The sequence below is a fragment of the Drosophila sulfurigaster genome, chromosome 2R (assembly GCF_023558435.1).
Source record: "Drosophila sulfurigaster albostrigata strain 15112-1811.04 chromosome 2R, ASM2355843v2, whole genome shotgun sequence".
Classification (NCBI taxonomy): Eukaryota; Metazoa; Arthropoda; class Insecta; order Diptera; family Drosophilidae; genus Drosophila; species Drosophila sulfurigaster.
Window position 1 is genome coordinate 35,143,594 of NC_084882.1, and position 21,618 is coordinate 35,165,211.

Sequence of the window (21,618 nt, forward strand, 5' to 3'; positions counted from 1 at the left end):
ACAGCTGATTGCCTTTAACATCGCGCATAACAGCAGTTGACATAACATTTGCAGCACTGTTATTAACAGTTAGCCAAGTCAGCAAGGCATGCACTATTTCCCGTATATTTCAATTTTAACTATAGGGTCTGTTTGTAAAAATTGCATTTTCTATGTAATAAAATCGCAACTGTAAGTTTGTAAACCTTAAATAGCAGTTAAATCTAACGAAATAACGAATTAATGTTAAGCGAAGCGCTGCCAGATTGCTGTATAGCAGTCGGTTTGTATCTTGGCTGAACATGTTATTTTGAATGAAATCATGGGATACAGTTAACAGTTATTAAATTCCCAATTTAATTGACTTTACAAAAATATTCTAGATTTGCGCAAATAAATCTATTGAATTACAATTTGCAATTATACAAATAACAAAATTTGGATTTAATATGCCAATGTACCAAATGTAGTGTGACCAGATCTTGATCTTGTATAGTGGTATATCCTAACGCCGCTATAGATTTCCTATCGATGTTTTGACACCTCTAATCTCCATCTCTAATTGTGATTTGCAACTTTTCACCGAGTCGTCTTCGTAAAAGTTGTGTTTTTATACAAATTTTAAATTGAAATTAACCGGAAATTGTGAAGCTACAAATAAAGAAACAATGTCGAACCCCCAAGCGACAGTTACAGCTTATCTGGCTGCACAGAAGAAAACCACAAACAAAGATCTCGCTGCCGAATGGACACTCATTGAAGAGCTGTACAATGAAAAGTAAGAAGAACGCTTTTCGCGTGTTTTGATAAACATTCCGTGCTGATTAATTTGGTTTTGGAGTTATTTTCTTTAATACGCAATGCTGCAGTTAAAAATTGAACTATACACATTATTTTATAGTTCTAAGTTTACATTTTAGTGTTGTCTTTTTGTTACAAAGCTAGAACGCATTAAATTTAAGCAACTTATAACTTTACTTCAATTTTAGATTGTGGAATGAGTTGACCATTAAGCTGGTGGTCTTTGTGCGCCATGAATCGTTGCAGGATGAGACAGCCTTACTGCAGTTGTACCAGAATTTCATCTCCACCTTCGAAACAAAGTAAGTTCGCAGCAATCTCAATAATAAAACAAAATAATAATGTTTAATTGTTGCAGAATAAATCCCTATGGATTGATTCAAATACTCGAGGTAGTCGTCGACAACATCAGCGACAAAAAGGAATCCATTGATTTCCTTGAAAAGTTCAAGGACAAAGTGAAAATCTGCGATGAAGCCGTTTGGTATCTGCAAGTGATGCAGGGTAACTTGTATCTCAGCAATCTCAACGATCTGAATGCCACCAAGAAAATCATCGAAGAGTTGCGCGACGTCCTCGAGGAGGCGGGCAATGTGACGCCTGTCCATGGCAAGTACTACATGCTGGCATCGCAGTACTATCGTCGTGTGGGCAAGCACAGTGAATACTATCGCTGTGGACTCCAGTTCCTGGGCTGTTCCCTCGATGATTATCCAAAGGACCAGTGGGCACAGCAAGCATTCTTCTTGGGCCTTGCTGCCCTGCTTGGCGATGGCGTCTACAACATTGGCGAGCTGTTGGCACATCCCATTTTGGAGTCGCTGCAGAACACAGAGAACGAATGGCTTGTGGAATTGCTGAAGGCGTTCAACACGGGTGACATCAACAAGTGAGTGCAGTTTATGACAGTTTTTAGAGGGTAGAAGGAAATTATAAGAAGCAAATGATTGTAACAGGCTGGAGGAACATCTTTGCTTCAATGTTGTGTACTAATAAGCGAGCTGTGAAATAACTTTGATATTCCCTTTGCAGATTCAATGACATGAAGAAGATTTGGTCCAAAATACCCGATCTTGCTGCTCAGGAAGTGAAACTGCGCCAGAAGATTTCGTTGCTCTGCCTCATGGAGATGACATTCAAGCGCTCGGCCATCGAACGTGCCATTTCCTTTGCCGACATTGCCAGCGAGACCAAATTGCCAGCCAAGGAAGTCGAATTTCTCATCATGAAAGCGTTGGCACTCGATTTGGTGCGTGGCGAAATCGATCAAGTGGCGGGTGTGGTGAACATGTCCTGGGTGCAACCTCGTGTGCTGAATCGTCCACAAATCGCTGGCATGGCAAGCACGCTGGACACTTGGATGGGTGCCATCACAAACATGGAGAAGTTGATGGAGAATCGTGCGGCGGAGATTCTCACAAATTGATTATAAGTTTTCCCCCCATTCTTAATTTCTATTTGCAAATGTGCGTTTTGTATTAAAACCAAGCATATTTAGTATTTAAAGACTGGCAGTCGTTATGAATGATGAAGAGTTTTAATTTATTTTGATGTGGTTACGAGATTTTAATTGACGCCAACCGACTCGACATATCCCATGCATGTTTCCGGATTGAATAGGAACAGATTTCGATGAGGCGCCTCCATTTTAGTCACCACCTTGATCACTTCTTGGGCCACAACGCCACCAACAACAGCGGCAGCTGGTGAAATCTGTGCAAAGAGCAAACCAAGTGCATCGTTGGAGAGAGCTGAGTTAGGGGACAGTTCATCACGAATCTTCTGCAGCAATTCAATGTCTGCATCTCTGGTCTTGTAGCTGGGATCACGGTTATGCTGGCTGCGGAATGATTGCAGCACACGCAGCAAAATGATGCCAGGACCATCCTTCTTCAATTTGCGCTGATAAGTGGCAGCATTCAAATCGAAATCGATCCACGAGGAGTAAGCGGGATATTCGACTTCACGTTGAACTGGTGTCGCAACAGTTTCAAACTTTTGCTTCTCGTTTGGCTTCGAAATGAGTTTATACTTGAAGGTGTCCCTAAAAAGTAGTTGAACAATTAACATAATAGTCAAACTAGGGATTCAATTACTTACTCCACATAGGAATGCTTTTGCAGACTGGCAAAGTAGAAGCCAAACATGCCCCACACATCCGTGGCATAGAATCGAACGCCCAATTCACGACAAATTCCATCGATGCGCAACAATTCTTCGTTGCTTTGTCCATTGATGACCACCACATCGAACTGGCGAAAGAAGTCCGCTGTCTTCTCCTTTAGCGGCTCCGTGTCGGCAGATATATCCACCATCGGATTGAGAGCGCGAGCTCGCGTCAATGAAGCCTCGGCACGATTGCTGCCCAGGGATTCGCGCGGCGCCAGAAATTGTGAGCAAAAGTCTGCCTCGCTGACCAGTTGATCGTCGTGCAATTTCACCAGATTAACGCCAGATAAAATTATGTTCTTGGTAATCTCGGCACCGAGTCCATTTAGCCCCGAAATTAATATGTTTGCTGTGCGAAGACTAGAAAAAAAGTATTTGCAGGAGTACTGCTTCTTCTTCTTGCTATTAATGCCGGCAACCTGTGAACTTACCGTTTCTGTGACTCGAGGCCCCAAAGTCGGATCTGTCGATCGTAGAGTTCGTTTTCCGCTTCGGTTAACTCAACACCAGCATCACCAGGTTTGTTATCTACATCCATTTTCATTTTTTAGCAAGAGAAAAAGTGATTTCTTTATTGCAATTTGCAAAAAATGCACGCACGAAATAAACGCTACTAGAGCTGGAGAAACTTTGATGCTAAAATCGATAAGCAAACATCGATTTTATTCTTCAGTATTTTTATACCAGCTCGCGCTATAGCTTCAAAGTACTACTTGCAAATAGGTTATCGATAACTCAGCAGTGTTGAACAACTTGCAACTTTGTACAGAAATAACCGCCATTTGTAACCAATAAGAAAAAAAAAAAACGCGCGCGTGTGTTAAAAATAAAGAATTAAAAAGTGTTTATTGGTAAGTTAACAAATAAAATTAAGTATGTATTGTGCTGTTCTGCTCGTGGTAGATAATATGTAGTGACGAGCGTATGAATGCATCGCTCCTCTCCACAAATCCATCCAAATGTGTCCACAAGAACCAAAACGTTAGAGAGTAGAACAGAATTTTGCTGACCCAATCCAGGATATAGAGACGCCTCAGCACAACTTTGGCGTGGGGCAAAGTATCGTCGCTTTCGCCGAGAATGTAGGTGCGCATGCCACGTATATAATTACTGATGTACAGATCCCAGTTGACCTGGCTAACCGAAGTGTCGAACAATTCTTCATCCTTGGCATTTAGTGTGCTGCTCAGCTCCTGAAAACGTTCGTTCCTAAAGTCCCAGTCTTTTGTTGTGTAATACTGCAGCAATTTCAGGCCAGTTGATATTTTACGCTGCACATTTACCAAGCTGCAAAGTAAAGTAAACCGTTATACCGAACTGTTATACGCGTGGTAGGTTTTACTTACAAGGGCTTGCGACCGAAGAGCAGCAGCCAAAAGTCAATAAAGTAAGCGGGCAGATAGTGAAAGAAGATGACGCAAAACAGATGATGATAATAATTGCGCTTAATTGAGACCCCGGGATACCAGAGCGCAAAGCTAAGCGGCGTCTCATAGAAGAACTTGCGACCCGTCTCAATGCTCTCGCCCCAAGACATCAGCGCCTTGCTGGAGATGCACAGATTGCAAAACTCCACCTGATTCTGTTCGGAAGACTTTAACTTTTCGCTGGCCTTGCCCCGCTCATAGCCACAGAGTATCATGCCATTGATGGCCTTGTCAACGGGAATCACCGTGGATGCATAATCCGGGTTGCAGTGCATCGATCGAATGACGCCACGTGCTGCGCCAATCATGAGGCCAGTGGGTCCATTCACGCCCTCAATCCAGCCAGGCAACGGCTCGTGGATGGCAGCCGTCACTGCAGAACCAAAGGAATAAAGACATTAACATGTTGTTGCATGTAGCTTAACCAGTTAAACTACTTACCTATGGAAGGCCTTGTGATGATTATTGGCAGCTTTTTGTTGTATCTGCAAATTAGATCTTCTGACAGCGCCTTGCTGTAAGCGTACGTGTTGGGCAAGCCATTAAGCAATCTGAAAATCACAACGAAACTCTTAAGTATGTTGGAGTTGAAGTTTAGGTGCATTTTTAAGATTTTGAAATTCTAGAATTTTGGTATTGATTTGAGGTTTGAAAGGATTTCATTATTCTAATTAAGAATACTATATTCTTAAATGGAGAATGTTAATTCTACTAGAAGAGTATCACAACTTTATGCCTTTAGGAAACGAGTGTAACCGGCAGAAGGAGGCAGGAGACCTTATAAAGTATAATCCGGTCTTAGTTGCTTTGGTTGACAATTTGATATATTTTGTACTCTGTGGTATATTTAAAATGTAGTACTATATCAATACATCAAATATAGCCTTTGGTATATTTTAGTAGAGTAAAGTTTTATTGAAAATAGGTAGCGGGTATCTCATTTTTATTCTTATAATTTAGAATTTTACTATACTTTTGATCTTTAGTATATTTAAAATATAGTACTATATATACCAAATATAGCCTTTGGTATATTTTAGTAGAGTAACGTTTTATCGAAAATAAGTAGCGGGTATCTCATTTTTATTCTGATAATTTAGAATTTTACTAAACTTTTGATCTTTGGTATATTTGAAATATAGTACTATGTCGATATACCAAATATAGCCTTTGGTATATTTTAGTATAGTACAGTTTTATTGAACATAGGTAGCGGGTATCTTATCTCTACCTTTTTATTCTAGTATTTTAGAATTTTTCTAAACTTTTGATCTTGATTTAAGCTCAGTTCTATTTCGAATTATCTTGATTTGGTTTAAAATTTTTAGAATGGGTTTTGGGGTTTAATTGCTTTGGCTGACAATCTGGTATATTTTTTACTCTATGGTATATTTTGAATGTAGTCCTATATCAATATATTTTAGTATTTTTGTCAAATATTTATTTGGTATATTATAAGAATAATACCGGACTGCTTTGGCTTTATCAAAAATGCGTAGCTTTTTAACTTGCTTCTCACTTACTTGGGTGTAATTTCCGCCAGAGCAGCATCGTCCATTGTTTCGACCATTTCAATGATGGTAAATGGATTCTGTGGCGCTGGATAGGCGCGTTCCTCAAGCACACGCTCGTTGCACTGACAATATGAAGTTGAGACATGCACCAAGGCCTGCAGATGGGTCATCTTCTCAGCTAGCTGGAGCACTTTGAGAGTGCCAACGACATTCATGTTAACCATGGGACGCAGCGGCTGATCAAAGCGCACATTGGCGGCGCAGTGGAAGACGATCTGCACATTGGAGGCGAGTGTGTTGATGTCATTGTCGTTCAGGCCAAGGTTCGGCTCAAGCACATCGCCCTTTATGACGCGCACCTTCTGCAGTATCTCCGGGTTCTTCTCCAATAATTTGCTGAAAATCTGCAATGTTTAACAGTTAAAATTCTGGGTGATTAATTATGACTACACTCGAAGTGAGACATCAGAATTGCAGTTGTGGAGTTGGAGTTGGAGTTGGACTTGGGTCTTAGAATCGCCTCTAATGGACCATGTCGGTCTCGCTATGACAAAAATTAATAGTCATTGTAATTTTGGATTTTTTTTGGTTTTTCACCATCGTCGTCGTCGACTACAATAATGATTACCTTGACTTATAAATGCTCCATGCAAGTTTTGTGTGTTAGGGCTTTTTTTATGGCGTACTTTATTTGATTATTATTTTACGCTGCGTTAATTTTTTGGTCATTTTTTTCGTGGTAGTTGACGCGTTAGTTCCGGCGGTTAAAGTGTTACAAATATTTTTACCAAATTGCACTCATAACTTGTCTTCACTTTACCCAAGTTCAAACACATGAAATGCATTTAAGTTGAGGTTATGTTTTATTGTGCTTGAAGTTGGTTTTTGGGCGGAACTTAAAGTCTCGTCATGGTTCTTAGAATAAAGTTTTATCTGTCATTACTATTTATTAAGCAAGCTAATTATAATTATATGTTAAGCCATATTAATACTGCACATAAATGGCAATCTTGGATTCCCATTGTGAAATAGCGAAACGGGAAATACTCGTAAAATTAATGAAATGAAAATTACTCATTCGTGATAAAGTCAATGAATGGTAAGAGATGTAATAGATGTGTATACTAAGATACACACAGAGAAAAATGTTTGGCTAAAAATAGAGCTTGCGGAAATGACTTGATTGAATTTAACGTTCCTCAAAAGTGATAATCTTCATTTTACATATATTTGGTATTTAAAGTATTTGAAATATTCTTTAATATATTTCGGAATGTTTTACATTTAAATAATATAAAATGAAGGCTTCAAGTTTTAATCCTTATTTTTGGTATCAGTTTCTTTCTTTAAATAATCGACATTTCAATTCGGGTCTAAATAATTTTAAATAAAGATTTTCTGTTTGGCATTTTTTCTGAATTTGTCGATTTATTGCCAAGTTCTGAATGCTACGCTATGGGGACGCCTACTAATTACAAGTCTTAGTATTTTTGGCTGACAATCTGGTATATTTTGTACTTTATGGTATATTTTGACTGTAGAACTATTCAATATACTAAATATTGCCTTTGATATATTTTTGAGGTATGTTTTAATATTGATACCGTTCTGTTTCGCTTTTATTTAGAATAATTAGCGGTGGTATATTTCAAAAGTAGTATTATTCAATATACCGAATATACCCTTCTATATATATACCCTCTATATATTATAGCATTTTTGTGGTATATATTTGGTATATTTTAAGATTAATACCACACTGTTTTGCTTATTCAAAAAAAGAAGCGGGTATCTTACTGTTGAGTATTCTTTTTTTCTTGATAATATTAGAAAAAGAATATTCCAACCAACATTCTTCGACTCAGTATTTTTTATAAACTGATTGATCTTCTAATTAGTATTTTAACGGTATTTCAGTTACATGTCTTAATAAACCGGAATAGTGTACTTTAATCAAGTTTCTTTTCTTCAACGATTTGCAACTCTTCCTCTGATTTTTCTCTCTGTGTAGCTGTTAAATGTGTACTTTCACGTATCACACAAGACATTACAGCTGTGACATTTTGCTGGCATTTCAAGCAGTTCCATCAGATCCAATCCGATCAATTAAAATTGCTCAAGTGATGAATCAGAGAACGAAACTTACGACACATTTGAAGTACTGCTCCTTGCGGACACTCGGCTCGACGCCTTTCTTGGTGCGAATCAAGAGGTAGATGGCGTTAAGGTCAGCACAGCTGCGCAACAACTTCTCGACGAGCACTTTGCCCATGAAGCCCGTGGCGCCCGTGATGAGTATTGTTTTTCCGGCATAATAGTTGGCAATTTCAGAGATGCCAGCATCGATGTCGGCATCGGCGTCGCTTTTCAATAGCTCCATGGCTGTAAATGAAATTGAGATCAGGTGAGATAATGCTAAAATAGTTATTGCAAATCAAGCCCACTTGTTGGTTGTGACAATTTGTTTGCTTAACCTAGTCCGGCGCAAAAATATTCTATTTCAATGTCAGTGCGATTTACGAAACAACTTTAGGCGTAATTGGCGTGAAGGGATTGCGGTGGTTGTTGCTGTGGCTCTGGCTGCTGTGGCTGCTGCTGTGTTTACACTTTTTTGTTTCCCAGCCACAGTTTATGTGCATAACTTAACCCATTTTTGTTCGAGCCGCAAGCGCCGAGCAAATGACTCGCACTTTATTTGTTTTGAGTTAGCGCTTTAACCCCGACAACATTTCAATGGAAATATGGTTATGCTTAGGAAAGTCGGATTCATTATTTTTTCGTCTTTGTGTGTAATAAAGTTCTCTCTCACTTGGTGCAACACACTTGCAACATACTGCTGTGATGATGATCATTAAACATGGCCATAAACCCCCTTTTGAGAGCAATAAGTGCAAGCTATTAATTATATGTAAGTGTGCATTATGTATACGACCGGGTGTCCATTTATTTTAGTTTAGTTGTGATATTTAACTAAACGAAATCGCGGCTAAGTAATTAAACACACAAATAAGAGGCCTAATGCCAAGCTAAGCCAAGCGAGTTGTACTCGTATGCTAGCGTAATTCATACGCCCCGTGGGCCAGGCCCCTTTTTTATATAGAGAGATAAATGATTGCCAATATTTAAGTTGTGGGCGTGTTTTTGGCTTTTTTGATGAAATACTATGCCAAATGGCAAAGGTTGAATACCAACAAAATTATCAAATATAAAATATCAAATATCAAATGGCAAACAGTTTCCTTGCTAAACAAAAGACTTGCATCAGCTGCAGCAATATTTGCCATTATTTTTAGTGCTAGCTGCTGCCTTCTGAACAGTTTTGCCCCAAACAATCAGCACACGTACACATGAAAAGAGTGGAGAGGGGAAGGGGGAACAGAAGCGGTGATCCCCCTTTGAGGCATGATGGACAACAAGCTTCTCACGCGTTGCGACGTTTGGGTCAGTTCAACAATGCAAAATGGATATTCACGTAATACACAAAGTTTCAGTGAGTTACACACGCAAATTGAGACATTTGCACAGTTTTGTTGATTTTTTGTTGTTTTCAATTTTAGTTGGTCGAATTTGTTAATTATTAAATGCCACAAGCAGCGTTCACTATTGATTAAGAGTTTCGATTGTTTGTTTGACCGAATTTGAACTTGACTTGCAGTTCATAGCATTCAGCTTTTGTCACAGCCATAAGGACAACTTGCTTAGCGTCTCTGATTAGCGCCTGCTTTATTTTCACGCTTTACACTAAGTTTATTTGCTTCTATTTCAATTTGTTTTTTTCAACCATTAACGTTGTTAATTACAGTTTAAACAATGCATTCTATGCATTACTGAGGTAGGTCACAAGTCTTACACACAGTGGGCACAACTATTTGTTCACAATGGCAGTTGGTTCACAATAATCATAGACGTTATGCGTTTGCTTTGTTTAAGGATCGTTGTGTGTGTTTAACGCCTGATTAGCGCACGTTTCGCAAATACAGAATTCAGCGTTTGGCGAGCTATTTATTTTCTCAAATAATTAACACGATTATTTTGTGCAACTCACTTTAAAAGTTTGTTATTTTCGTTGTTTGTTGGCTGCTTTTAAAAAAATTCAATACGATTTGAATCAGTTGAATACTCAGCAGCGACTGAGCTCAAAGCGGGCAATTGGCTTGAAGTTATACTCGTCGTAAAGGAAATTCAGCGTCAACACACAGAGACACGCAGACATAGACAAGATAGCAGCAGTGCTGCCAACTACTGTGGCTAGAAAAGCACGCTTAAAAGCTAGAATTATTTTTGGAAAATCATTTGAGACATTTACTAAAAAAAATATATATTAAGCTACAAACAATTTGGATAAATCTGTAACTTGGAAACCTTTGATTTATACCAAAGTACTTTTCAGGTGTCTGACATTTCCATGTTATTATTATTTTTAAAACATGTAAATTTAGACAAATCATCTATAGCTTTGGTAGTGTAGCTTTGATTTATACCATTATATTAACAAGCAGCGTTAATGGTGGTATCTATAATAACATATAAAGATAGTGGATTCTACTGGCATTCTGAATTCTACTGCGATTGGAAATGACAAATTCGTTTTTACAGGTCATATAATTTGGTTTTGCCATTGTCGATTGGAATTATTTTAAATGTAATGAAAAGTATTATAACAAATGATATTTTGAATGTAAGTTGTTGACGTTTTCTAATGTTGCGAGTAAATTGTAAATGTTAAGGGCATACATTTTGTTAAATTTTGATAAATTTTTAACTTTAATGCAAGGTCTCACGTAAAAGCTTGCTTTCTGGTACTGTTTCACTCTCTTATTAAAAATGAAAACTGTATAATACATAAACAAAACAAAAACAGAAATTAAAAAAAAATATATACATAAAAAAAGTTCAAAATTATTTGCTAACTTGTTACTTTTATTATATGTATATTTAAATAAATAATACATTTGCTAAACAAATCAATTATACAAGTTAAACATGCAGTAATTTGCAATATATTTACAAAAGTTATAATTCCTTCCGCTGGGTAGCGGGTATAATAAAAGTAAAAATCCCGTTATTTACTATCATTTTACAATATCCGACAAAATTCACTCCAAAAGAATGTACTTCTCCACAGTTTTAGCTGTGTTTTACTCCGCTTGCCGCTAAATGTAACTTTTCCCCGCAGTTGTAGCGGAAAACTAGCCAAGTTGGCAGCGCCGTATACAAGATCTGCGGTTAGCTTGCGCGTACGTGTGTCGCAGCAGGTGTATATGTGTATGTGTGTGTGAGTGTGCACGAGTATGTAAATGTGTTGTTGTAGTGTGACCAAGACGCTTGCGTGGTTGTATTTGTGCTTTCCGGGTAGTCCCTAAATCGCTGTATGGTCTGGGCACTCACATGTAATTGCAGCACATTTAAATGAAATCAATTAAAAGCCAGCTGAACGTATGTAAGTGTAAGTGTGAGTATGAGCTTGTGTAAGTGCAAGGCCAGTTCACTTAGCCAGTCGATCAGTTGGCCAAAAACCGAAAAAGAAATCAAAATGATGCCACCAAGAAAAAACACAAAACAAAAAGGACAGGACAGACACTCTCCCAAGACGGACAGACGGACAGACTTGTGCAGTCCGCATGCAGTTGCCAAGGTTAGCAAGTTGAGTTCGCTGAGTCTGAGTTTGCATCGCGACCCTAAAACTGCATATCATCCACTCCAAAAGCCCAGCAGCAGCAGCAGCAGCAGAAGTCGTTGTTGGTGTTGTTGTTGCAGTAGCAACGAAGTTTGTGCCACCGCAAATCTGCATGCAATTTTTTTTGGGAACCTGATCAACGGCAATAACAAAGAAACAAGTTGCACGACTGGTTATGACCAGGACAGACAGAAAGACAGACAGACAGACGGGACAGAGGAGATAGATGGACAGCTGAAAGAGCAAAGCAATGTCCGATGAAGACGGAGGCAGGATTGGATATGGGATGGATGCATTTCGCAAGCTAACCTGAAATGATTTTCGCTGACTCTACGATGACGACCTTGACAACTCGGTATTAATATAATATAGAGTCCGTTACGTTAACATTTGCTCCCCACTTGTGGAGTGTTATTTTTGGGGTTCCTGGCATGACGATGACATAATTTAAAAAACCAAACGAAACGAAACGAAAACTCATCCGCACTCTAATTGGTTCTGTAAACTGAGGAAGTCGCGTTCTCGTCACATAGACAACTTCTCACCAGCTTGCAAATTATTTTCGTTTCAAATTCCGTCAAAAAATTATTCCATCGATATTGCAGTTGTTGTAATCAATGAGATTTCGTATAAAAACAAAAAGGCGGAAAAGTCGTTTCCCCTTTTAAATTGGCTAAATCACGCCCTTTCGATGATGATGATGATGATGGCAATAATAACTGCATTAATATCTGAATAATTAAGCAATAAAGACTATCGTTGCTTGTATTATTAAAAAGGGAACTTTTAACTATTTACAATGATTGATTGATGAATTGCGCTTTGCGAGTAATTCCATCTGCAGCTCACTTGCAATTTTTGTATACCCTATAAGCATTGGTAACTAAATGGGGTTGTTTGAAATTAAGTTAAATTTATCATATGATTGATTGAAGATTTTACTTAAATAGTATAAGTTAAGTTTGTCACACGTTTGATTGAATATTTTATGTTAATACTATAAGTTAAGTTTATAATCCGATTGATTTAAACCCTTATATAAATACTATACTATCATTTAAATTCAGTTTTCAAAATTAATTATCACTTCGATTTAAAATTCCACAACTTACTGGGAATGTGAAAAATAGTGAAAACATTGGTTAAAGTAAAAACAAACTGATTTACTCATCATTCGATTAATAACATTGGTTAAAGTAAACGCTGTTATCAAAGGGTTTTACTTCTCATTCGATTGATTTAATGTACATAATATAAAGTAAAAAAAAAAATAAATATTTATTGTCAATTTAAGATTTCAAATTTATTTATCCTTTCGATTTAAAATTCAAAAATAAACTATTACAATATAAATATATAATATTTATAAAAATAATATAAATATCCAAGTGACTTATTTATTATAATTCTCACTATATAATTAAATATAATATAAACAAATATTCACTACGCATTTGTACAATTATAAAAATAAAATTTCCAAATTTAATTATCACTTTGATCTAAAATCCCAAATTAAACTTGATTTGCGAGCGACATTGGGAAAGTTCTGGCTAAAAATAAATTGAAATATTTGAGCAATTTGTACAGGGTATTTCGTAGTCGTGCACTTTCGCTTACCGCATTCCTGTTGAATTTCGTGTTGCACAACAAATTACACGGGAGTGCATATTTAATAGTTTCTCATGCAGTCATTTTGGTTTCTCTTTCTATTTTGCTTTTTTTGCAGCTTGCAGCTTTCGATCTGAGCTAATTCAGGAGTTCAAATGGTTTTTCTAGCTGGTTTCATAACGGTAATGCTAATCAGCGGTAGCTTAAATTGATACACATCGAACATGGGATTAAACGAGCTGCAAATCTGAGTAAGTTTTTTCTGTATTTTTTTTGCGGGTTTCTGTTTTCGGCCATTATTATTTGTTATTGCAATCAATTCGGGCTAATAAGCAAATAGTTAGACTAGGGGGGATATAAATAATGGATTTGGTAATTGAGTTTGTGGCATGTTATTAAACTATAGTAGAATTTACTATCCAGTTTAATGCATTGTAAACGAGGTGTGTTTCACCATAAATATTTTATGATCAAGTAGGCATAATACTCGTATCAATATGGATCTAACACCTCAACTTCTGGCCACCTTCGCGCATAGTTTTGTGTATGCTTTCCTGGTGTGACTAACCAACATAACAATTTATGCACATTGTACAATGTAAATATACATTTTAATTAGGTGCGTTTAAAACAGGTCTATGTAATAGATATAGTATTGATATAGTACGACTTCCATTATTGATATTGTTTTCCAATTACCTACAAAGTGTATGTGACTCTTAAGTATTTATTTAAAAGCCCACCTTTTGCCCCTATAGGGAATGTAATTATTGGCGAAGGTCTACAATTAAATGTTTAAGCGAAAGTGGTTTAAGCGTGTTTTAAAAGCCGCATCTATACATATTAATTTCGAACTTTTTCAATCTCAATTTCGAAAAATTGCTTATAGTGAATTTAAAGATATAGCATTTAAAGTAATAAATGTTTAATGAAATAAATTTCGAGTCGGGTCATCTTAGTTGAATTTAAAATTAAATTGAAAAATAATTATCTTATTTTCTGCCTTATAAACTATATTCGCTTTGTTTAGTCTGGGGTAAAATCAAGTAATAAGTAATATTATATATCCCAAATTTCGGAGAGTATCCTAAGACTAAAAAAGTGAAGGAACCTAAAACAGAAAAACAGTCTTGGCTGTATTCATAATTATGAAATTTACTAATAGAACATAAAATTTACTATAGTAAGTGTTTATTGAAATGAATATGAGTGGAGTGATCTTAGTTGAATTTTAATTAAGTTTGAAAAGTAAATATTATATTTTCATAAATCCAAAAGTCGAAATTTCTTTTCACTGCCTTATAAGCTAAGTGACTAGTCTGCATAAACTCAAGAAATATATTATATATCCCAACTTTCGAAAAGTATTCTTAGATATTATAAGAGAGGGAACGTAGATACAGAGAGACTTGTCTTGATTCATAAATAAGAAAACGTTTAACGTAAAGACAGTTCCTTAAACAATTTTATTCGGTTGTCTTATAAGCTAATCGTCAAGTCTGTATGAACTTAAACGGACTGCTCCAGCAAGAAATAATATGCCAAGATTCGAGACTAGTTTGCGCTACGCACTTGTCTGTATCTATTTCATAGTTGATCCGAGTCTGTGGCTGTGAGTCACTTCCCGGTCTTGAAACCTCACGATTCTTTCCCAACCAAAGTCAATGAACTAGTTCAAGATGTATTTTAATTTAGGTGACAAGTTTATTATGAAATATATTTTTAAAACAAAACAAAAATTCGTATTCAATTAATTGTGACGAATCCAGATTCAAGTAGAGTCAACTATTGATGCGTATTAAGTGTCCAGGCAGGAAGTATTTTGTATGAAGAATCTCCAAGGTAATGATCGGGGTTTAGTAGCTGCGCCCGAAGAGCGTGTAGAACTTGGGTTTGTTCGTGCAGCTGGGATTGATGCACTTGTCATTGTCGCCAATGGGAGCGGGCTGCTCGAAGGGTATGCACAACGACTTGGCTCCCATGGCGGGTGCACCAGGCTCGGCTTCTTCGCCACGTGCGCTGTCTGCCTTGATCTTGTCCTCGCAGACGGAGTCGCCACAGAATGGCGACAACAGCATGTTCTTCTGCTCTAGCAGATTGCAGAACTCGGCCCAGGTCTTCACGGTCTTGGTATGTGAGCTGAGATCCACCTTCGCCTTGGCCAGCATACTCTCGTGAATGGTCTCGAGCAGCGCAGGAATCTTCTTTTCAATCTCAGCCAAGGCAATTGTTTGCTTCTCGCCGGTGTCACGACGCACTGCGACAATCTGCTTGGCCTTCAGATCCTTGGGACCCAGCTCAATGCGTATGGGCACGCCCTTCAACTCCCAGTGATTGAACTTCCATCCAGGCGAGTAATTGTCACGATAGTCGCCTTCGCAGCGCACGCCAGCACCGCTTAGAACCTTCTCCAATTGCTTGCAGGCACCCAAGAGTTCGGCACGCTCGTCATCCTTGGTGCTGACTGTGATGCCGCAGGGCACAACAATCGCCTGGACACAGGCCACATGGGGAGGCAGCACCAGACCCTGGTTATCAGCATGCACCATGATCATGACGCCAATGGTGCGTGTGGTTAAACCCCAGGAGTTCTGGTACACGTACTGCTTCTGTTGGGTTTCGGGATCTTCGTAGACAATCTCGAACATTTTGGAAAAGTTCTGTCCCAAGTGATGACTGGTGGCGCCCTGAATAGCACGTCCCGAAGCCGAAATGAAAGCCTCAACGGTGGTTGTGTAATCGCCACCGGCAAACTTCTCCTTCTCGGTCTTGCGGCCCTTGACCACGGGAATGGCCAGCAGATCCGTGTAGACTTGCGCATACAGATCGAGAATTTCCAGAACTTCCTTGTCGGCCTCAGCCTTGCTGGCGAATGCCGTGTGACCCTCCTGCCAGAGGAACTCGCGAGTGCGCAGGAAGGGTTGAGGATGCTTGAATTCCCAGCGCTAAGTATAATATAAAAATATTCATTAAACATTGCCTGAAGTCTGGTGAGGAATCTCGTTACTTACCACAACATTGTTCCATTGATTGAGACGAATGGGCAAATCTCTGTAGGATTGTATCCACTTGGCGTAGGCGGGATACATCACAGTTTCCGACGTGGGACGCACGGCAATATGTTCAGCGAGCTCAGAGTCACCGGACTTGGTGACCCACGCCACTTCGGGCGCAAAGTCCGCAATGTGCGTCTTCTCACGCTCCAAGGCTGCCTTGGATACAAAGATGGGGAAATAGCACTCCTTGACGCCCATGCTTGTAATCTCTCCATCGAACCAGTTCTTGATCGCCTTCCAGATGGCAAAGGACCAATGACGTAGGATGTAACAGCCGGAGACATCGTAGTATTCGATAAGCTCACCCTTGGTGATCACCTGCGAATACCAATCGGGCAGATTGTCCTCTTTGGTGGCCTCGAGACCCAGACGCGTCTGTTTCTTCACTCCACCAGCGGCATCTGGTGTCTCTTTCTTAACTGGTTTTGCGGGCTTCTGCTGCGGCTCCTTGGGCGCTTTCTTGACCGCTCCACCTCCGCCGCGTCCAGCTACGGGGAAATCAGTGCCAGTCACCTCCTTGTACTTGGCTTTCAGGGCCAACAGCTTGCCCACCTCAGCATCGATCACATCCTTGGCAGCCTTGGCTCCTTTAACTTCACGCACTTTATCGCCCTGCGCATTAATCTCAAGCGTCAGCTGATCCTTCTCGGAAGACGCCATCGTTTCTACTTTTGGCTCAACTTTCGCCTCTACTTTCACTTCCACCTTGGTGTCGGGAGTCCAATCCTTGCCACTGAGTTGTTTGTACTCGGCCTTCAAGGCTAGCAGTGTTTTCACTTCAGGGTCAATTGCTGCCTTAGCTGCTTTGGCAGATTTCAGCTGACGAATCTTATCGCCTTGCACTTGAATTTTACCCAAGACGCTGGCAATGTCGTTGCCACTGCTGCTATCGTCGCTCGCTGTCAGATCAATGGTGGCAACTGGAGCTTGAGCTGCGGGTGCAACGGTGCCTGGTTTCCACTCTTGACCAGTCAGACTCTTGTAGTCCGTCTTCAGAGCCAGCAACAGCTTAACCTCGGCGTCGACTAGGGATTTCTCTGACTTGGCGGACTTTAGTTGCCTGATCTTGTCACCCTGCTGAGCGATCTTGTCCAGCAAAGTGGCGACGGCTGAAGACGATGCAGGTCCCGGGGATTTTTCCTGTTTGACAGCAGGAGCACTTGTGGCTGCAGGAGCTGTGGTGCCTGGCTTCCAATCGCTGCCTGTAAGCTGCTTGTAATCTGCCTTGAGGCTGAGCAATGTCTTGACAGCGGCGTCAACGGTAGCCTTATCAGCCTTGGCAGACTTCAGCTCACGTACTTTGTCTCCCTGGGCGGCGATCTGTGCTAGGACATCAGCTACGCCGGATGCAGGGGCAGCTGGAGCAGGAGCGGCAGCTGGAGCAACTGTGGTGCCTGGCTTCCAGTCCTGACCGGTTAGGGTCTTGTACTCTGTCTTTAGAGCCAACAGTTGCTTCACTGCAGCGTCAATTTCCGCCTTGGGCGCCTTCTTACCCTTCAGATCGCGCACAAGATCTCCCTGCTTCACAATGCTAGCGTTGACGGCAGCAGCGTCGTTGGAAGCACCAGCAGGAGCAGGAGCGGCAGCTGGAGCAACTGTGGTACCTGGTTTCCAATCCTGACCGGTTAGAGTCTTGTACTCTGCCTTTAAGGCCAACAGTTGCTTCACTGCAGCGTCAATTTCCGCCTTGGGCGCCTTCTTTCCCTTCAGATCGCGCACCAAATCTCCCTGCTTCACAATGCTGGCATTGACAGCGGCAGCGTCGTTGGAAGTGGCAGCAGGAGCAGTAGCGGCAGCTGGGGTCTGTCCTGGTTTCCAGTCGGCACCTGTGGCAGCCTTGTAGTCTGCCTTCAAGCTGAGCAGCTTCTTCACAGCCACGTCAATTTGATCCTTGGGCGCCTTCTTGGCCTTCAGGTCACGCACTTGATCACCCTGCTGGACAATCTGCTTGTCCAAGTCACCGGCTTGCGATGTTGCAGCGTTGGCAGCTTTGTTGTTGGCAGCCTGTAAGGCAAATAAAAATGAATAAAATTATGTTAATGCAACGCTGCATACGTGTCAACAAAAGTAACAGCGTGTCTTCTTTACCTACTTCTTGCCTCTACTCAGCAGAAATGGTCGCAAGGCAAAACAAACCGATCGCAAGCTCTGTCTGCAGAGAACTGGTTTTGCTTTTGGCCCAAGTTACAAGCAACTGCGTATTAGTGATGAGCAAAAGCTCAGCATGATTGTGACTGATCACTGTGACTGTGACTATTGTTTTTAACATATCTATAATGTATACTAATGTATACTTTTTACTCTACTAATATACGTTTGTGCAAGAATGCAAATTGACACCACGTAAAGACTCAAGTAGTATTTATAAAATCATTTCAAAACAACTTTATAGATCACTTTAGTTCGCTAATCGCAGTGACAGCTGTCGCAGCTCTGACAAGTTCGAAGGGAAAGTGAGAGTGTGTGCGTGTGAGCAAGAGAGCAGGCGTAACAGGTAGCAAAACAGCTGTTCGCAATTCGATAAATATCGTAGTGACAGTTATCGCACCGAGAGTGAACTCTCTGGTGGGGAAGAACAAGAGAGCATTGGCAGACTCCTCATCAGCTGTTCTTTGTATACTAATGGAATTTAGTAGTTGATATAGTTGATATATAGCTTATATAGTAACGAAAGGGAAGCAAAAAAAGCAGCTGGTTTGCCTCCTCTTACTTACATTTGTTTTGGCAGCCGATGCAGCTGGAGCATTGATCTTCAAGCCGGAGGAGGGCACATCCTTGGTGTGGCCATCGGGAATGGAGAAGAGGATGATGGGTGAGGCGACTCCGGTATAGGGACTGGGCGGTGCATAAGCATTGTCCACCTTGAAGAAGCCGCGACGCTGCAGCTGAATGATGTCGCCCTTCTTGCACTTCTTAAGCTCTGGGTCGCCCAGCATTTTGACTTCATCGCGTGTCTTGTGTCCGATGTACTGCTTAAAGTCCTCATCCTTGCCCAGCACAGCTTTGCTAATGATGTTGTCGAAGTAGACGCAGTGTGTGGGTGGATAAGCGCTCGCATCCTCTTCCACCGCAAGCCAAGTGAGTTTCAACGTCTTCTTAAAGTCCTTGTTGTCCAAATTGAGCGCAGCATCCACGGAGGTAATGTTGCCACTGGCATCCTTGTGCACCTTCTTGATCAGCAAGTTGCCCCAGTTGATAAAGGTGGCATTCTCGCCTTCCTTAAGTGCCTCGGCATCCACGTAGTCGATGTAGATGCGTGGTCCCAAAGTGACGGTCTTTGTGCCGAGTTTCTCGTCCTTGGGATGCACTGGCACCTGCACCTTCTCCAACTTGGCACCCGCCACATTCACAATAATGCGTTTGTCGTGCTCCAGCGCGGTGTAACGTGGCGCAATGGGATCAATCACCTTCTTATTGAATGCCCAGATCTTGTCCCAGTTCATGAAGACCACAGACTTGCTGCTGCCCTGTGCAATGATGAACTCCTTCAGACCCTCAACAGTCATGCCGCGTCTGATGATGCCACGCACAGTGGGGAAACGTGGATCATCCCAGCCATCGACCAGACCAGAGTCGACAAACCAAGTCAGCTTACGCTTGGACAGCACCGTGTTGGTCATGTTGAGGCGACTGTATTCCCAGATGTAAGGTTTGCGCAGCTTCAATGCATCGATGAACCAGTAGAACTGATCGTCACGATCGTGGTATTCCATGGTGCGCAGCGTGTGCGTCACATTCTCGATGGCATCCACAATGGGGCAGGCAAAGTCATAAGTGGGATACACCCTAAGAATGCCGGATTAATAAGAGTGCAGATGGCAAAGAATATAAACTACTCACTTGTACTTAGTGCCAGTGCGTGGATGTGGTTCGTTCTTGCAGCGATAGATGGTAGGATCACGCAAGCAGCCGTTGGGCGACGACATGTCAATCTTGGCACGCACACAGCACTTTTGGCCAGCCTCGGAGCCCTGCACCATCTGCTCCCACAGCGCCAGATTCTTCTCGACAGCTAAAGCAGGAAAGAGATCGTGATTAATTAATTTAAAGACTTTGAGTGGATGTAAAACTTACAGTTGGACCGATTGGCAGACTCGACGCGCTGTTCGCGTTCGAGTTTCATTTGCTCAGCGGGAGTATCATCTACATAGGCCTTGTTCTCCTTGATCATCTGCACGCAATAGTCGAGCATCAGATCAAAGTAGTTGGACGTATGCGTAAACACATCCGGTTTGATCTGCAGCATCTCAAGATCGCCGAGAATGACATTCTCGAACTCGACCGTCTCCTTGGCGGGATTGGTGTCATCGAAGCGCATAATCAGCGTGCCCTGGAACGCCAGTGCGTAGTACTGATTCAACAGCGCCGCCTTTGCGTGTCCAATATGCAGATAACCTGATGCCTCTGGTGGGAAACGCACCACAACCTTGCCCATCTCGGCGCCTGGCAACTCAACGAATTTGCCCTCCTGCTTGCGTTCGCCACTCTTGGCCGAGGGCTCAGCAATGCTGCGCTTGACGCGCGCCTCCTGTGGCAACGATTGCAGCACCTTCTGGATCAGCGGCTGGGCATTGATCAGATCATACCAACGCTGCACATGCTGAGGAATGCCTTTGGCTGAGAGGAACTCGTAGCGAGAATGCATTTCGTTGAAGAGAGCAAAGTCAGCAATGGTCAGCTTGTTGGCCACCAGGTACGTGACGGGGGGCAATGGATTTGTCCAGGAAGGACATGGCCCACGAGATGTCATCCTCGCAGGTGAGAGAGAAAGACAGCCAGTGATCGATTTGTGTGCGCTCAATAGCCGTTTCACCATACAACTTGTGATCGGGAGCAGCACGTGCCAAGGCCCGCAAAACATCGTTGTTGGAGTGACATACAAGCAATCGGTTATCGGGAAACTGCAGCGATGTCTCTTTGGCCCAAACAATTTCCACGGGTACCGACGCATTGATTAAATGCGCTGTCGCCAAGCCGCCTGCACCGGGGAAGAAACGGTAATACTTAATTAATCAAAACTGATGCAACATTTGGATATATATTGCAATATAGATAAAAAACGCAGGCTGATTTCATTTCACCATAACCTCACAACAATGCATGCATTCGTTTGCTATTTCACAAAGTACTCTTTGCACTTACTTATGGGCGGATTGTTTACGTTCGCCTTCAGTTTTATTGACATTTTGTCTATATATATATCCTTTTAAACTCGATTCAAATTATAAATAAATCGTACGGAGCCCAAAATACGGCAAGAAGCAAAGCTGCCACCGCGTCGATGTGATGAATTCAGACTTGTTGTTGTTAAAAGCTGTTTTATTTGTGCGGGTGTGACCGCAGTAACATTTCGAGAATGGACATTTTCATATGGCAAATATCGA

General features: G+C 41.1%; 4 protein-coding genes across 4 annotated transcripts; 1 reads left to right on the top strand and 3 right to left on the bottom strand.

Annotated features, from left to right (window-relative positions):
• Nucleotides 1-532: 532 nt before the first annotated feature.
• Nucleotides 533-2,305, top strand: LOC133837523 (26S proteasome non-ATPase regulatory subunit 13). Its single transcript, XM_062268315.1, has 4 exons — nt 533-757; nt 969-1,082; nt 1,139-1,669; nt 1,813-2,305. The coding sequence occupies exons 1-4, from the start codon at nt 648-650 to the stop codon at nt 2,204-2,206; spliced, it is 1,149 nt and encodes a 382-aa protein (XP_062124299.1). The 5' UTR covers nt 533-647; the 3' UTR covers nt 2,207-2,305.
• On the bottom strand, nt 2,299-3,589 carry LOC133837524 (SUMO-activating enzyme subunit 1). Its single transcript, XM_062268317.1, has 3 exons — nt 3,381-3,589; nt 2,881-3,309; nt 2,299-2,824 (listed from the first exon to the last, which is right to left on the bottom strand). The coding sequence occupies exons 1-3, from the start codon at nt 3,491-3,493 to the stop codon at nt 2,347-2,349; spliced, it is 1,020 nt and encodes a 339-aa protein (XP_062124301.1). The 5' UTR covers nt 3,494-3,589; the 3' UTR covers nt 2,299-2,346.
• A 176-nt stretch (nt 3,590-3,765) lies between these two features.
• On the bottom strand, nt 3,766-10,042 carry LOC133837521 (putative fatty acyl-CoA reductase CG5065). Its single transcript, XM_062268313.1, has 6 exons — nt 9,936-10,042; nt 8,037-8,272; nt 5,900-6,294; nt 4,818-4,927; nt 4,296-4,749; nt 3,766-4,236 (listed from the first exon to the last, which is right to left on the bottom strand). Exons 2-6 carry the CDS (start codon nt 8,268-8,270, stop codon nt 3,819-3,821), a joined length of 1,611 nt encoding a protein of 536 aa, XP_062124297.1. The 5' UTR covers nt 8,271-8,272; nt 9,936-10,042; the 3' UTR covers nt 3,766-3,818.
• A 4,816-nt stretch (nt 10,043-14,858) lies between these two features.
• On the bottom strand, nt 14,859-21,543 carry LOC133837518 (bifunctional glutamate/proline--tRNA ligase). Its single transcript, XM_062268308.1, is given in 7 exon segments — nt 14,859-16,123; nt 16,190-18,238; nt 18,949-20,020; nt 20,075-20,246; nt 20,309-20,939; nt 20,941-21,212; nt 21,377-21,543. Coding segments are annotated over 7 exon segments (5,328 nt in total). The 5' UTR covers nt 21,420-21,543; the 3' UTR covers nt 14,859-15,034.
• Nucleotides 21,544-21,618: the final 75 nt, after the last annotated feature.